Genomic DNA, 18429 nt, shown 5'->3' on the forward strand with positions numbered 1-18429 from the left:
TTTAAAAGGAAGGCTGTCCTGTCATTTGCAACAACATGGATGACCCTGGAGTACATTATGCTAAGTGAAATAAGTCAAGCATAGAAAGATACTACTGCATGATCTCACTTACATGTAGAATCTAAAAAAAGTCAAAATTACAGAGCAGAGAGTAGAATGGCTACCAGAAGCTGGGGGCATGGATGACATAGAGAGATATTGGTCAAACAGTACAAAGTTGCAGTTATGTAGGATGAATAAGTCTATAGGTCTAATGTACAGCATAGCTATAGTTAATAATACTATATTGAATACTGGAAATTTGCTAATGGTAACTTTGTGAGAAGATATGTTAAAAAGCTTTACTGTAGTCATTGTTTCATAGTGTATATCAAATTATCTCTTTGTACACCTTAAATACATAAAATTTTTATTTTAAATGTTTTTTTCAAAAAAAGGCAGTGGGGGAGAGGGTACCTGGCCAGTGGCACAGTGGATAGAGCATCATCCTGAAGCACCGAGGTTGCCAGTTTGATTTCAGGGTTGCCAGCTCGATCCTGAGGGCACTGGCTAGATCCCAAGGTCACCATTTCTTCTTAGAAGTTTTATAAAACTATGTCTCCCTAAGTCTAAAGTATACACCCGTATGTAACTTTTATTTAAAAAGAAACATGGGCAATCATAAATCTGAATGAATAAAGGACCTTTCCTGGGCCATTACTAATGAGTGTCACTACCGCCTAGCATTGAGTACTGGTTCCGCTGCATGGACGTGGATGGTGATGGCGTGCTCTCCATGTACGAGCTAGAGTACTTCTATGAGGAGCAGTGTGAGCGGATGGAAGCCATGGGTATTGAGCCCTTGCCGTTCCATGATTTGCTGTGCCAGATGCTTGACCTGGTGAAGCCAGCCAATGATGGTAAGGTTGAGTACAGGGATGTATTCACTGTTCACCTGTATAACAGAGGGGGGCACATAATCCTCATTGTCCTAAATTCTTTAACTCTACAGTCTTTCCTACAGGCTTTCCAAATACAGAAGTACTAAAATTTCTTCTTTACTATTAGTGTTAAGAACAACAATTGATGGCAAATTCTGTTTAAGAAATGGAACTTTTCCATAGAAACAGAAAGCAATTAGTGATTGCTAGGGACTTCAGGGTGGAGGGGAAGAGACATAGGGGAAGGGCTGCTTGATGAGTAGAGTTCCTTTTGAAAGGTGAAGAAAATGTTGAGGAAATCAATAGTGGCGATGGTTGTAAAACATTGCGAATGTTTTACAAGCCACTGAATTATACACTTAAAAACAATTTTTAGCCATTTAAAATGGTTAAAATGGTGAATTTTATGTTATGTGAATTTTACCTCAAAAAAAGGAAACGGGATATTTATAATAAAACAAATGTGTACATATACTTCTTAAACTTCAGTAGAAGTTTTTTTCACTCACCAGAACAACTCTTGGAATTTACCAGCTTTGTTTTTATGTAGGCAGAATAACTCTACGCGATCTGAAGAGATGCAGAATGGCTCACATCTTTTATGACACTTTCTTTAATCTGGAGAAATACTTAGACCATGAACAGAGAGATCCCTTTGCAATCCAGAAGGTACCAGTATTTTAACTTCTGTTTGAGGTTTGCAATATCAGGAACTGTGTGCTACAGATAAAAATAGTTTCTGTCTGCAGGAACTGTGATATTTAAAGAGGTAACATTTAAAACATTTTATCACATACTGAAAAGAGAGAATAAAGAACCTAGAGCACATATCTCCCGACAGCTAGTCAAGTTTAGATAACTTGCATCTGCCTATCATTGAGTGAATTGCATGGCCCATGTGTACTTACATATATATTAGAAACTAGTTACAAAAAAAGTTTTTGAAAAAAACTTCTTACTTAAAAAAATATTTCAGTAGGCCCATCTGTATTAGAAAGTGTATCGGGCTTGATTTAATTGTACCATTAATTTTTGAGATGACACGATGAATAGTTTTCCCCATCACAGAAGGTTATCTGTCATAAAACACTTTTTCAAGTGTTAATGATTGTCATGACTGTCAGTTTGAAATCATTCTACACCTGAATACATTCTACCTTACCCACACACAAACCCGTGAACCCTCAGAAAACCACACATACGATCTATGCCCAAAACACAAAAAGCAGATTATTACCGCTTCCTCTTCTATATTCCCGTTTTAATAAAAATTACGTTGATAGAAAAGGACTGTTTCAGTTGAGTCCTACAGGAGTACAACCACAGGAAACTTTTCCAGTCTTTTTTTCTTCTACATGTTGCATAACTTTTTGACCTAAATAGTAGTAAGAATATGAAGATCACCTCCTAAAAACAAATACTCATTGCCAATTTGAAGTATAAGAAGCATGGCCAGTTTCAGAGATGTTAAAAGGGTAAGGTTGGGCTTCTTAAAATGGATTAAGTAATTAACACATTGTGTGATGCATTTTTAGGTACTTGCATTATTCTATAACCCTACATTTTAGGAAAATGTTAACTCATTTTCATTATGGAAAACATATTTTAGCTGGAATATATCATCCAAGATGCTGCCCATATTTTAGAAGGAAAATGTGTGGCCTTATCCCCCTTCATTTCTTACATTTGTGTTATAAATTTTACTTTTAAATGTATGTCTTTAAGTTTGACTTTTTTTAATAAGAGATGGTAATTATCAGTATTTGTTCTGATCTGCAAAAAAAAAAAAATGATTAGTCAGAAAGTGCTCAATAAATTCCAGGCACTGTGTTGAAGAGACAGTGGGTACATAGGGATGGAAAAGACAAAAGAGCAAAAGGTGGTAACCAAGCATAGGCAGTACAGCAAAGGAAGCTAATAGAGGGAGAAGGGCTGTTTCCAGGAAGACAGCACAAATGACCTGCTGTTTGACCTTTTAAAGATACAGTAAAAATTTGCCAGAGGAACGGATGGTAAATTTCAGGTAGGCATATGTAACCCACAAGTCACTGCAGGTGCCATATTTCCCCATGTATAAAACACTCCCATATATAAAATGCACTTTAATTTTGGGGCCCAAAATTTGAAAAAAAATTACATAAAGTTATTGAACTCAAATTTTTTTAATTTTAATTTATTGTGTTTACATACATTCTAGTATCACCCCAAATGCATTCCCCCTCCCCTGTATTCCCCTCAACATCTCCCTTGCCCTCTCCTCACAGCACCCTCCCCCCTTCCCTTCAGGATTATCCCATCCTATCATCCTCTTTCCCTCTGTCCTCTTCCTCTGGTCCCTTTGATCCCTCCTCTTGTCTCAATTCCGTTCCTCAGTTCACATTGTTCACAGGATTCCTCAAACGAGTGAGGTCATATAATATTTTTCTTTCTCTGCCTGGCTTATTTCACTTAACATAATAGTTTTCAGGTCCATCCATGTTGTCACAAAAGGTAAGACTTCCTTCTTTTTCATGACCCCACAGTATTCTATTGTGTATACGTACCACTGCTTTTTAATCCACTTGTCCACTGACGGACACTTGCGCTGTTTCCAGATCTTCGCTATTGTGAACAATGCTGCCATAAACATGAGGGTGCATTTCTCCTTTTGAATCAGTGCTATGGTGTTCTTGGGATATATTCCTAAAAGTGGGATGGCTGGGTCAAAAGGCAGTTCAATTTTTAAATTTTTGAGGAATCTCCATACTGTTTTCCACAGTGGCTACACCAGTCTGCATTCCCACCAGCAGTGCAGGAGGGTTCCCTTTTCTCCACATCCTTGCCAGCACTTATTCTGTGTTGTTTTGTTATGTGTTGTTTTGTTGATGAGCACCATTCTGACTGGTGTGAAGTGATATCTCATTGTGGTTTTAATTTGCATTTCTCTAATGATTAATGATGTTGAGCATTTTTTCATATGCCTGTTGGCCATCTGTATGTCCTCTTTGGAGAAGTGTCTATTCATTTCTTTTGCCCATTTTTTGATTGGATGTTTATCTGCCTGGTGTTGAGTTATACAAGTTCTTTATAAATTTTGGTTATTAACCCCTTATCAGACGTATTGTCGAATATGTTCTCCCATTGTGTGGTTTGTCTTTTTATTCTCTTCATATTGTCTTTAGCTGTGCAAAAGCTTTTTAGTTTGATATAGTCCCGTTTGTTTATCCTGTCCTTTATTTCACTTGCCCGTAGAGATAAATCAGAAATTTATTGCTACAAGAGATGTCAGAGAACTTACTGCCTATGTTTTCTTCTAAGATGCTTATGGTTTCACGACTTACATTTAAGTCTTTTAACCATTTTGAGTTTATTTTTATGAATGGTGTAAGTTGGTGGTCTAGTTTCATTTTTTTGCAGGTTGATGTCCGGTTTTCCCAACACCATTTGTTAAAGAGGCTGTCTTTACTCCATTGTATGCCCTTACCTTCTTTGTCAAATATTAGTTGTCCATACAGGTGTGGGTTTATTTCTGGGTTCACTACTCTGTTCCATTGATATATATGCCTGTTCTTATGCCAGTACCAAGCTGTTTTGAGTACAATGGCCTCTAGTATAACTTGATATCAGGAAGTATGATACCATCCACTTTATTTATCTTTTTCAAGATTGCTCAGGCTATTGTGTTCTTTTTTGGTTCCATATAAATTTTTGGAATATGTTGTCTATATCTTTGAAGTATGTCATTGGTATTTTCATTGGTATTGCATTGAATTTATAAATTGCTTTGGGTAATATAGATATTTTAATGATGTTTATTCTTCTTAACCATGCACATGGTATGTGCTTCCACTTGTTTGTATCTTCCTTGATTTCTTTTATCAATGTTTTATAACTTTCCGAGTACAAGTCTTTAATCTCCTTGGTTAAATTTACTCCTACGTACTTTATTTTTTTGGTTGCAATAGTGAAGGGGATTGTTTCCTTAATTTCTCTTTCAGATAGTTCATTGTTGGTGTATAAAAATGCCTCTGATTTCTGAGTATTAATTTTATATCCTGACACTCTGCTCAATTTCTTTATCAGATCCAGTAGTTTTTTGAATGAAACTTTAGGGTTTTCTATATACAGTATCATATCATCTGCAAATAATGATAGTTTTACTTCTTCTTTTCCAATTAGGATGCCTTTTATTTCTTCTTCTTGTCTGATATCTATGGCTAGGACTTCCAGAATTATGTTGAATAAGAGTGATGAAAGGGGGCACCCCTGCCTTGTTCCTGATCTTAAGGGGATTGCTTTTAATTTTTGCCCATTCAGTATGATGTTGGCTGTGGGTTTGTCATAGATGGACTTTATCATGTTACGTATGTTCCCTGTATTCCCACTTTGCTGAGCGTTTTGATCATAAGTGCTGGATTTATCAAATGCTTTTTCTGCATCTATGAAATTATCATGTGCTTTTTCTCCTTCCTTTTGTTTATGTGATGAATCACATTGATTTGTGAATATTGTACCAGCCTTGCCTCCCCAGAATAAATCCCACTTGATCATCATGTTAGGCCTCTACAGCCATACTACCCTGAATGCGCCTGATCTTGTCTGATCTCTGAAGCTAAGCAGGGTCGGGCCTGGTTAGTTCTTGGATGGGAGATCATGATGCATGATCTTTTTCATGTATTGCTGGATCCGGTTTGTTAATATTTTGTTGAGAATTTTAGCATCTAAATTTATCAGGGATATTGGCCTATAATTTTCTTTCTTTTCATTGTCTTTGCCTGGTTTTGGAATCAGAATTCTGCTCACCTCGTAAAAGGAAGTCTTCCCTCCCCTTGAATTTTTTGAAATAGCTTGAGAAGGATAGGAGTTAGTTCTTCTTTGAATATTTGGTAGAATTCACCTGTGAAGCCATTTGGCACAGGGCTTTTGTTTGTTGGGAGTTTTTTTATTACTGTTTCGATCTCATTTGTTGTAATCAGTCTGTTTAGGTTTTCTGATTCTTCCAGATTGATTTTTGAAATATTATATGTTTCAAGGAATCTGTCCATTTCATCTAGGTTGTCTAATTTTTGGCATACAGTTCTTCATAGTATTTTCTTAAAATCCTTTGTATTTCTACTGTGTCAGTTCTTACTTCTCCACTCTCATTTCTAATTTTACTTATTTGAGTACTCTCTCTTTTTTTTTCTTTGTGAGTCTGGTTAAAGGTTCATCAATCTTGTTTACCTTTTCAAAGAACCAACTCTTGGTTTCATTGATCCTCTGTATTGTTTTGTTGTTGTTTTTTTAGCCTCTATGTCATTTATTTCCACTCTGATCTTTATTATTTCTTTCCTTCTACTTCCTCTGTGCTTTACTTGCTGTTCTTTTTCTAGTTCTTTTAGATGCAGGGTTAAGATGTTTATTTGAGCTTTTTCTAGCTTTTTGATATATGCCTGTAATGCTATGAACTTCCCTCTCAGGACTGCTTTTGCTGTGTCCCATAAATTTTGAGTTGTATGCTTATTTTCATTCATTTCTAGGAATTTTTTTATTTCTTCTTTGATCTCTTTAACCCATTTTTTATTTAATAACATGTTATTTAGTCTCCAAGTGTTTGAGTATTTTTCAGTTTTCCTGTTGTGGTTGATTTCTAGTTTCATGCCATTGTGATCAGAGAAGATGCTTGATATGATTTCAATCTTCTTAAATTTGTTGCTACCCCTTTTGTGCCCTAGCATGTGGTCTATCCTAGAGAATGTACCATGAGCACTTGAAAAGAATGTATATTCTGCTGCTTTAGGGTGAAAGGTTCTGAAGATATCTACATATTATGATAGCCTTGCTGGATAAAGAAGTCTTGGTTGTAGGCTCTTGTTCTGCATTTCTTTGAATATGTCTTGCCATTCCCTTCTGGCCTCAAGTGTTTCTGTTGAAAAGGCGGATGTCATTTTTATGGGGGCTCTATTGTAGGTGATTTTTTTTTCTCTTGCAGCTTTTAGTATTTTTTCTTTATCTCTTAGCTTTGGTATTTTACTTATTATGTGTTTTGGTGTAAGTTTCTTTGGGTTTCTCTTTAATGGAATTCTCTATGCTTCTTGAACTTGTGTAACTTCTTCCTGCATCAATTTAGGAAGTTTTCAGCTATGATTTCTTTAAATAGGCTCTCTATCTCTTGTTCTTTTTCCTCAGACTTTTTGAGCCTCTTTTCTTTTTGCTGCTCTACTTCCATGCTTTCATTTATCTTCTAAATTGCTGATTCAATCCTCTGCTTCATCCAGCTTGCTTTTAATTCCTTCTAGTGTACTTTTCATTTCTGATATTGTATTTGTCATTTCTGACTTGTTCTTATTATTTCAGTGTCCTTTTTGATGCTTGTTAACTCTTTGTCTAGGTGCTCATTGTGTTCATCCATTGTTGCTCTAAGATCTTTGAGCATTCTGATAATCATTATTTTAAACTCTGCATTCGATAGTTTGGTTATTTCCATCTCACTCAGTTCTTTTTCTGGGGATTTCTCTTGTTGATTCATTTGGATTGCATTTCTCTGTCTTCCCATTTTGTCTGTGTATAAACTCCTCATTTGGGTGTGTTGTTTGTGAAGCTAGCTAAGTCTTGGGTTGGTATTGTCTGCCTCCAATTTTCAGTTGTGTTATTTCTAGGTCTTCTTGGGTTGCCATCAGCTATTGTTTATAATCTGCGATAGGCTACTTATCTGCTATCATTGTTGTTTTTGCTGTTTGTGTTGCTGTTTTTTATGTCTTAGCTGGGTCAGGTGTGAAGAGCCCTTCCTTAAGCTTCCACTCTAACAAGGGTTGTTAGGTCCTGAACTGGTGCTTTCTGTTTCTGGCTGCTGAATGTGCCTGCCCTGTACCTCCCTTTCCAGGGCCTGGTGCAGATCAGTGGGGGTCACTGTCTATGACTGGCTTTTATCAACCTTTTTGGAGCTACAGGCAATCCAGATCTGTGGCTGCCTCTGCTGAGCCCAGGTGCTGTTGTAAATATTAGCTGCACTCCTAGGCTTGCTTTTAACTACTCTTGGCCTGGGGGAAGTTCCTTTAAAGGTCAAGTTCCCCTGAGATCTGCTTTATGTTGCTTCTTATTGCTGGCTTCTTGTTGGGCTCAGTACTATAATTCAGTGATTAGGTATGGTATTGGATGTGTCCTCATTCTTAGCCTCGGGTTTCATTCTATCCAGACTTTTTATTTATTTATTTATTTTGGTTTTTTCTTCTTTTCCAGCACACAATAGGGTGTAGTCACGGGGGTCCAGTGGGTGTGGCCCCTGTGCTCCTGTTGTGTGGTCTGTCTACAGGCCCACCGCTATTGCTGCCTGGGGCATTTGGCCTCAGATACTGCAGGCTCCGGCCCGCCACTGCGGCCTCTGCTGTCCTGGGTGTGCTCAGGTGCACCCACTTGGACTACTTCCAAGGCCACCCCAGCCTCCGCTGCTGCTGAGGGCAGGCCTGCGCCACAGGCAAGTTTGCACATGGGCTTCAGCCTATGCAGTGTCCGCCCCAGCTTCTGCTTCCATGGGTGGGCCCATGCATGCCTGCTCGGACCACTGCCGGGGCTGCGGAGGGTGGGTCCACGTGGCCAAGGGGTTTTGCACGTTGGCTCAGACTTCCTCAGCAGCTGCCAGGGCTCTCACCTCCGTGGCTGGACCCGTCTTTGCCCACTCAGACCACCCCTGATGTCACCCGGCTTCCACTGCTGCTGAGGGCACACCCACGCCATGGGCAGGTTTGTGCACCAGCCCAACCTCTGGAGTGACCATTGCAACTTCCGCCCTCACTAGTGGGCTTGCGCACACCCATGCAAACCCCCTCCACTGTTGCTTGGGGGGGCCGCAGGCAGAATTGTGTGTGAGACCGGACCTCTGCAGTGGCCGCCACAGTTTCTGCTTCTGCAATCCGGCCTGCACAAGCTCGCTCGGACAGCCCTGGCCTCCGCAGCTGTGCCCTGGCCCACCTGCCCCCAGGAAACACCCAGCATCTGGGGGGCGGTGTAAATCAGACCTTTGCACTCACTATTTGTGTCCCTAACGTGCTGCCTGTCTCTAAACACCTCTTTGTTCTAACTGGGGCAGGAGAGCCTTCGGTAGATGGAGTAATTTCTTCCCTTAGCTGGTGATGCTGTTCCCAGGAAAAATGTTCACTTTAGATTTGGAGAGTGACTCAGCCCAGGGTTTAGGGTGTCCATCCCTCAAAGTGTCTCCCTCTATGCCTCCGAGACCACTCTCTCCCCTGGCAACTCCAGTCCTCCCAGCGTTCTTCGCTCCTGGTGCTCCAGGAAAGTGGCTGTGATCAAGGTTCTCCATGCAGTCCCTTTAATACAGAGCCTGGGTCTGAGAGTTCTGCCTCCTTCTCTCAAACAGTATCTAGGCTCTTTTCTCAGCCAAATATAGTCCTTAAGCCCCTTCCAGACTCCAGGGCTCCAGGCTGAGATTCCCTTTTTGGGGCTGAGGACCCACAACTCACTGGGCAACCCTCCCCATCGCCGCTCGCTCCTGGGTGCGGGGCAGCCCTTTCCACATCTCCGCTTTTCCTACCAGTCTCAGTGTGGGTTCTTTGGTGGTTCTTGGCTGTAGAATCCTCTTAGTTTAGTCCAAAGTTGGTCTTTCAAGATGAGTGTTCTCAGAATTAAGTTGTAATTCACCTTGGTTCTGGGAAGTGGGAGTTGGAGTGTCTGCCTACTCTGTGACCATCTTGTCTCCCCAAACTCAAGTTTTATTCATCATAAAATTCATACAACTCTTCATCACTGTGAAAACTCCCCTCCGTTAGTTTGTCCTCATCTGTGACTGATGATGAATCACTGTCTTCATATATTGCCTCATCCTCAGTTCCATCTATGGCATTTGAAATGCTACACTTCTTAAATGACTTGACAACAATCTCAATCTTGATATTATCCCAGATCTTTTCACCCAGGTACAAACTTCTCCTATCGTTGGTTTCTTCACTCTTTCTGCTGGTGTCAAATTGTCCCCAGACAAGTAAAAAAAAAATTACGAGTGTAAAAAACAAGTGCAAAAAAGTGGGAAATGCAAGTAAAAAAAATCTATGACCACTGTATATGACGCACCCAGTTTTTAGACCCCCAAAGTTTTCGTAAAAGAATGCGTCTTATACATGGGGGAATATGGTACCTGCTATGCAGTGTTCAGGGAAGAAGGGACTAGAGCAGGGGTCAGGAACCTATGGCTCGCAAGCCAGATGTGGCTCTTTTGATGGCTGCATCTGGCTTACAGACAAATCTTTAATAAAAAAAATGTTAAAAATATAAAACATTCTCATGTATTACAATCCATTCATTTCCTACTGCTCATGTTCATGGTTGCAGGTGGCTGGAGCCAATCACAGCTGTCCTCCGGGACAACACCAAATTTTTATTGGATAATGCTAAACATACACAGGTTGTTGTATGGCTCTCATGGAATTACATTTTAAAATATGTGGCGTTCATGGCTCTCTCAGCCAAAAAGGTTCCCGACTCCTGGACTAGAGAAAGGTCTCTCATTACAGTCAGAATAATCCAACTGCTGAACAGTTCATTATAATCTTGTGATTGGAGGTGTGGAAAATCACTTTGAAATTGTTAATTTTAACATGTTGAAATGAAACATTTTTCAGGTTGGTTGTTTTCAGTGATCTATTAACTAATATATGTCCTTTTTTTTTTTCTTTGATTATTTTTATTTCCTGTGGCTGTATTCTTTCCATTCAGGATGTGGACAATGACATGCCTGAACCCTCTGACTGGGACAGGTTTGCTGCTGAGGAGTATGAGACTCTCGTAGCAGAGGAGTCTGCCCAAGCACAGTTCCAGGAAGGGTGAGTTCATCTCCCTGTGTCTTGTAGACCATTTTTTAACAGGGATAACCATACCAGGAATATTAAAACCACCTTAAAAAATCAAGCTAGCAATATTTTCCTATTTTTGCTATTTTTTGAATATCATAAAAATTAGTGATTTTAAACAACTTTAGTTGAATGTTTTCCCCAGCATTCCTTTTCTTCTCATTTCCTGAAGAGTCTTCTCGTATCCCATTTCCTGTAGTGGAGTTGTGCTTTCTGTATGACTGAAAACTAAGATTGTTGTGCAGTTGTACTATGTCAGTGATGTAAGTAAACTCTGTAAATCTGGGAGGAGGCCAAAAGAACTAAAGATCTTTTAAATAATAATGAGCATGTTTAAAACAAACCTTTATCATACATGGTTTTCTGCATTCAGCCCAGAACAGGAAGTAACTTCTACATAAAATTTATAATAGTGTATAATTCCATAAAAGGATCATGTAAGAAATTAAATTAGGAGAATTTCAGTGCTTGAAACACTTCAGTAACTCTGTAATTTGTTGGCTCTTTCCATCACTTAGCAATTCCTTTACCAGTTTCTCTAATCTTCCTTAGTCATTTTCTCAAAGCCTCTCAATTAAAACTTATTATTAATATAATGTATTTTTGAATAAGCAATACGTTCTTATTATGATTTAATATTCAAAGAAACAACAGAGTAGTCAGGTTTCCTACTATTCGATTTTCCTCTCTTGAAATAATTGCTGTTGGCATTTTCTTGTGTACCCTTCAAAAGACACTTCACATTGTCATACTCTCTCACATATATGTAGATATATGGAGAGATAGATACACATATATACATATATACATGTGTGTATGTATATATATCTATAAAAGCAAATACACATATATATTATTTTTTCATTTATACATATGGTAGCGTATTATATTCATTATTTGATACCTTGCCTTTTCCACACTTGTATAAAATTTCTGTTGTACAAGATAAGTTCTAAGATCTGCTGTACAACATAGTTACCTACAGTTAGAAATATGGGATTGTACAATTATAAAATATATTAGGAGGATAGATCTCATGCTCAGTGTTCCTATAAAAAAAACCCACAAAATACAGGGAAATTTTTGGAGGTGATGGATATGTGTAGTAACTTGGTTGGAGTAATGGCATCATAGATGAACAGTGGTCCCTCGTCTTTCGCGGTGTTAGTTTCCAGAACCCCCTATGATAGGAGAAAATACACGAATTAGTGACCTTATATTTATTTTACTATTTATATATTTTTAAGGCTTTATAAACCCTCCCCACACTCTTATAAACACTTCCTGTGCTCTTAAACACTTTCTACACTCTTAAACCTATGTAAACACAGTGCTCTGGTTGGTTGCCTCCCATCCATAAGCCAGTAGTGTGCCCTGTACGATCTCACGTGGGCAAACTAGCTCAAGCAGAAGCAGCCATAGCTGCATTTTCCATAAGTGCGAGTCTTTGTCTACTCATCTGCTGTATGCTCTGTATTTTATTTCGGTTAATATTCTTTTAATATGTTTTAATTAATGTTTTTTATATTGTTTTCAACTTTTTAGGATAGAAAATGCTTATTTTACTGCAAAAATAATTAAAGTAATAAATATATTAAAATACCTGTATGCCATAAAATCCCACAATATAGCAAAAAAATATCCACGATACAAAAGTAGCTATATACAATTTTAAAATCTGCGATACAGTGAGACCACAAAAAAGTGAACTGCAATATGGCAAGGGAAGACTGTATACATATGTCCAAACTCATCAAGAAGTATCCATTAAATGTATACAAGTTTTTGTATAACAAATTAACCTCAATAAAGCTAAAAACAATAACAGCAGCCTGACCAGGCGGTGGCACAGTAGATAGAACATCAGACTGAGATGCAGAGGATCCAGGTTCAAAACCCCAAGGTCGCCAGCTTGAGCAGGGTTCACCAGCTTGAGTGCAGGGTCACTGGCTTGAGTGAGGGATCATAGACATGACTCCATGATTGCTGGTTGAGCAAGGGGTCACTTGCTCTGCTATAGCCCCCCCCCCATCAAGGCACATAAGTGAAAGCAATCAACTAACAACTAAGGTGCTGCAATGAAGAATTGATGCTTCTCATCTCTGTCCTTTTCTGTCTGTTCCTATCTGTCCCTCTCTGACTCTCTCTCTGTCTCTGTCAAAAATAAAATAAAAACAACAGCAAAGGTTGGAAGAATACATGGTAAACAAAACACTTGTATTTTCTAATCACTGAGGTATAAATGAGGCTTCACAAATATTTGGGGGACCTTGAGTATGTGAGGAATTAATAAAAGAATAACTGAATATTGGGAGGAAACAAATCAATAAATTGGAGACTATTTCATAGCTGTATCTAATGAATGTTTTAAGTTTTTTATAGCTGCATAATATTCCACTGTGTTGTTATACCATTATTTTACAGCCTTTTGTAGATGGACATTATATTTCTAATAGTTCACTTTAGAAATATAATGTTGCAATGAATAACTTCATATACATGTCATTTTATACACATGTAGAATAAATTTCTAGATGTTTAGCAAACATGGCACACTTGCAAAGACATAAAAGGATTTTAGAAAAATCAACAAGAAATGATGCAGACATCCAAAACTACCATCATTGGGAAGCCATTTCCATTCCTTGGTCTAAAGGGACAAGGAGATGAAACCAGAAGCAGAATCCAAAGATAATTCCTACAAAGAGGGTCACCTGACAGGACCTTCAGTAATTAGATTTAGCCAATGTATAGCAACCCAGCTAAGAAACATCTGCTAGAATAAATACCTAATTTCATTTTCCTCATATCCTTCAGTATCCTGCTGGTGCTTCCCATTGGCTTCCAACCAGAAACCAAAAGAGAACCCACTGATGTGGTCCATTTGGGTCAGCCTCCTTGGAAACAGAACTAAGAGGAGAGTAGATCTAGAGGGATAAATAGAAAATATCCAGCTCAACAGAGAATGTCAAATAATCCTTCATAGAGACTATACCATTTTTCACCCCTACCATTGAGTCTTTAATATCATTTTTGAGAGTACTGAAAAAGCCATCACCAAACCCCTTCCTTTGATCAGGAAATTTCCTTACTGTGCTTAGCCACAAAATTGAGGTCTCATTTTTATGAGATGATCTGGAAACCCTTAAAATCATTCATCACTCATTAATTATCCTGAGCCTGACTGTATGAGAAGAAAAGACAAGCAAGTGGATTCAAAACCATGATTTAAAGTTTTTTGGTATTGAGCATCCTTAGGAAGAATTGGGGCAAGTTTACTGATCTTATGAAGCAATATCACTGCTGTTAAGAACATGTCTAAGCCCTGACCAGTTGGCTCAGTGGTAGACCATTGGCTCAGCGTGTGGATGTCCCAGGTTCAATTCCCAGTCGGTACACAAGAAAAGTGTCTGTCTGCTTATCCACCCAGGCCCCTCTCGCTTCTCTCTCTCTCTTTCTCTATCTCTTTCTCTTTCTCCCCTCCACCACCCTGCCACCCCCTCCTGCAGCTATGGCTTGACTGGAGCAGGTTGGCCCCAGATGCTGAGGATGGCTCCATGGCCTTTGCCTCAGGCGTTAATAATAGTTTCGTTGCTCCTGTGAAGAGGCAGAAACCACAGCAACAGCCCCAGTGGCCTGGCACTGGCAATGCCCATACCCAAATGCCCTAGGCAGCAGCAACAGAGGGGGTGGTGGGCCTGCAAACAGACCACACCTAGGGAATACAGAGGCCACACCCTGAGGACTCCAGTGGCCAAAACCTTCTTTTACCCAGACAAAATGAGAAGGCAGAGAAATGCAACACAAATGAATCAAGAGAAATCCCCAGAAAAGTACCTGAATGAGTCAGATATAACCAAATTACCAGATGCACAATTTAAAATAACGATTGTTAGGATACTCAAAGATCTTAGAACAACAATAGATTGTCATTACAAACACCTAAATAAAGAGATAGCAAATATAAAAAGGGACATTGAAATAATTAAAAAGAATCAGAAATGAAGAACACAATGGAAGGAATTAAAAGCAGGATGTATGAAGCTGAGAATCAAATCAGCAAGTTAGAGGACAAGATAAATGAAGGCACGGAAGCAGAGCAGATAAAAGAAAAGAGACTGAAAAAGTCTGAGGAAACTCTAAGAGAGCTCTGTGACAACATGAAGAAAAATAACATCCTCATCATAGGGGTTCCTGAAGAAGAAGAGAAAGAACAAGGGATAGAGACTTTGTTCAAACATATCATAGCTGAAAACTATCCTCAATTAATGCAGGAAAATGTCTCACAAGTTCAAGAAGCACAGAGAACTCCATTAAAGAGAAACCCAAATAAATCTACACCAAGACACATAATAATTAAAATACCAAAGCTAAGTGATAAAGAGAAAATATTAAAAGCTGCTAGAGAAAAAAAAGGCTATCACCTACAAAGGATGGCCTCCAACTTCTCAACAGAAACACTTGAGGCCAGAAAGGAATGGCAAGAAATATTCAAAGTAATGCAGAACAAGAGCCTACAACCAAGACTACTTTATCCAGCAAGGCTATTGTTTAAAATTGAAGGAGAAATAAAAAGCTTTCCAGACAAAAAAAACTCAAGGAATTCACTACAACCAAACCAATGCTGCAAGAAATGCTAAGGGACCTGTTGTAAACAGATCAAAGGGGAAAAAGAATATAGCTAAAGAGGAATACAGTTTTAAAGAATAAAATGGCAATAAACAACTACATATCAATAATAACCTTAAATGTAAATGAATTAAATGATCCAGTCAAAAGACATAGGATAGCAGCCCTGGCCGGTTGGCTCAGCGGTAGAGCGTCGGCCTGGCGTGCGGGGGACCCGGGTTCGATTCCTGGCCAGGGCACATAGGAGAAGCGCCCATTTGCTTCTCCACCCCCCTCCTTCCTCTCTGTGTCTCTCTTCCCCTCCCGCAGCCAAGGCTCCATTGGAGCAAAGATGGCTCGGGCGCTGGGGATGGCTCCTTGGCCTCTGCCCCAGGCACTAGAGTGGCTCTGGTCGCAGCAGAGCGACGCCCCGGAGGGGCAGAGCATCGCCCCCTGGTGGGCAGAGCATCGCCCCTGGTGGGCGTGCCGGGTGGATCCCGGTCGGGCGCATGTGGGAGTCTGTCTCACTGTCTCCCCGTTTCCAGCTTCAAAAAAGCAAAAAAAGAAAAAAGACATAGGATAGCTGCGTGGATAAGAAAATAGGACCCGTACATATGCTGTCTACAAGAGACACACCTTAAAACAAAAGATGCACATATACTGAAGATAAAATGATGGAAAAAAATATTTCATGCAAATGGAAATGAAAAAAAAAGCTGGGGTAGCAATACTTATATCACACAAAATAGACTTTAAAACAAAGGCTAGAGTAAGAGATAAAGAAGTTCACTACATAATGATAAAGGGAGCAATCCAACAGGAAGATATAACCATTATAAATATCTACGCACCTAATATAGGAGCACGTAAATATATAAAGCAGACTTTGATGGATTTAAAGGGTGAGATCAACAGCAATACTATAATAGTAGGGGATTTTAATACCCCACTAACATCACTAGATAGATCCTCAAGAAAGAAAATTAACAAAGAAGCAGCAGACTTAATGGACATACTAGATCAACTCAATTTAACAAGTATCTTTGGAACCTTTCACCCTAAAGCAGTAGAATATACATTCTTTTCAAGTTCTCATGGTACATTCTCTAGGATAGACCACATGTTAGGGCACAAAAGCAGCCTCAACAAATTTAGCAAGTTTTTACTTTATTTAGACCACTGAGTAAAAATCAGGGTATAGCCAACTAACAGTAAAATAGACATTTTTTTTATTTTTATTTTGTTGTATTTTTCTGAAGTTGGAAACGGGAAGGCAGTCAGACAGACTCCCGCATGCGCCCGACCGGGATCCACCCGGCATGCCCACTAGGGGGCGATGCTCTGCCCATTTGGGGCATTGCTCTGTTGCAACCAGAGCCATTCTAGTGCCTGAGGCAGAGGCCACAGAGCCATCCTCAGTGCCCGGGCCAACTTTGCTCCATTGGAGCCTTGGCTGCGGGAGGGGAAGAGAGAGACAGAGAGGAAGGAGAGGGGGAGAGGTGGAGAAGCAGATGGGCACTTCTCCTGTGTGCCCTGGCCAGGAATTGAACCCAGGACTCCTGCATGCCAGGCCAACGCTGTACCACTGAGCCAACCGGCCAGGGCCTGCAGCCTCAACAAATTTAAGAAGATTGAAATCATATCAAGCACTTTCTCTGATCACAATGGCATGAAACTAGAAATCAACCACAACAGAAAAACTGAAAAATACTCAAACACTTGGAAACTCAATACCATGTTATTAAATAACGAATGGGTTAACAATGAGATCAACGAAGAAATAAAAAAATTCCTAGAAACGAACAATAACGAGCATACATCAACTCAAAATTTATGGGACACAGCAAAAGCAGTCCTGAGAGGGAAGTTCGTAGCATTACAGGCATACCTTATAAAGCTAGAAAAAGCTCAAATAAAAAACTTAACCCTGAATCTAAAAGAACTAGAAAAAGAACAGCAAGTAAAGCCCAGAAGTAGTAGTAGAAGGAAGGAAATAATATAGAGTGGAAATAAATGACATAGAAGCTAAAGAAACAATGCAGATGATCAATGAAACCAGGAGCTGGTTCTTTGAAAAGGTAAACAAGATCAATGAACCTTTAACCAGATTCACCAAGAAAAAAAGAGAAAAGACTCAAATAAATAAAATTAGAAATGAGAGTGGAGAAATAACAACTGATTCAACAGAAATACAAAATATTGTAAGAAAATACTATGAAGAACTGTATGCCAAAAAACTAGAAAACCTAGATGAAATGGACAAATTCCTTGAAACATATAATCTTCAAAAAAAAAATCTGGAAGAATCAGAAAACCTAAACAGACCGATTACAACAAATGAGATCGAAACAGTTATCAAAAAATTTCTAACAAACAAAAGCCCTGGGCCAGATGGCTTCACAGGTGAATTCTACCAAATATTCAAAGAAGAACTAACTCCTATCCTTCCCAAGCTATTTCAAAAAATTCAAGAGGAAGGAAGACTTCCAAGTTCCTTTTACGAGGTGAGCATAATTCTGATTCCAAAACCAGGCAAAGACAACACTCAGAAAGAAAATTATAGGACAATATCCCTGATGAATTTAGATGCTAAAATTCTCCACAAAATATTAGCAAACTGGATCCAGCAATATATGAAAAAAATCACACACCATGATCAAGTGGGATTTATTCTTGGGACGCAAGGCTGGTACAATATTCGCAAATCAATCAATGTGACACATAAACAAAAGGAAGGAGAAAAACCACATGATAATTTCAATAGATGCAGAAAAAGCATTTGATAAAATCCAGCACCCATTCATGATCAAAACTCTCAGCAAAGTGGGAACACAGGGAACATACCTCAACATCATAAAGGCCATCTATGACAAACCCACAGCCAACATCATACTGATGGGCAAAAATTAAAAGCAATCCCCTTAAGATCAGCAGGGGTGCCCCCTTTCACCACTCTTATTCAACATAGTTCTGGAGTCCTAGCCACAGCAATCAGACAAGAAAAAGAAATAAAGAAATAAAAGAAATAAAAAGAAGTAAAACTATCATTATTTGCAGATGATATGATATTTGTATATAGAAAA

The 18429-nt window shown here is 39.1% G+C and overlaps 1 protein-coding gene across 6 annotated transcripts in view; it reads left to right on the top strand.

Moving 5' to 3' along the window:
* Positions 1-18429, top strand: part of PPP2R3A (protein phosphatase 2 regulatory subunit B''alpha) — a 255934-nt gene that overhangs the window by 177065 nt on the left and 60440 nt on the right. For 5 of the 6 annotated variants that reach the window (XM_066352130.1, XM_066352128.1, XM_066352129.1 and 2 more), the window contains 3 exons: positions 724-899; positions 1471-1589; positions 10605-10711. In XM_066352130.1, coding sequence (XP_066208227.1) covers positions 724-899; positions 1471-1589; positions 10605-10711 — 402 coding nt within the window. Of the gene's footprint in view, positions 1-723; positions 900-1470; positions 1590-10604; positions 10712-10910; positions 11079-18429 lie in introns of those variants that run through there. The other variant, XM_066352132.1, reaches the window with a different exon arrangement.

Source organism: Saccopteryx leptura, chromosome 10, assembly GCF_036850995.1.
Source record: "Saccopteryx leptura isolate mSacLep1 chromosome 10, mSacLep1_pri_phased_curated, whole genome shotgun sequence".
Taxonomy (NCBI): domain Eukaryota; kingdom Metazoa; phylum Chordata; class Mammalia; order Chiroptera; family Emballonuridae; genus Saccopteryx; species Saccopteryx leptura.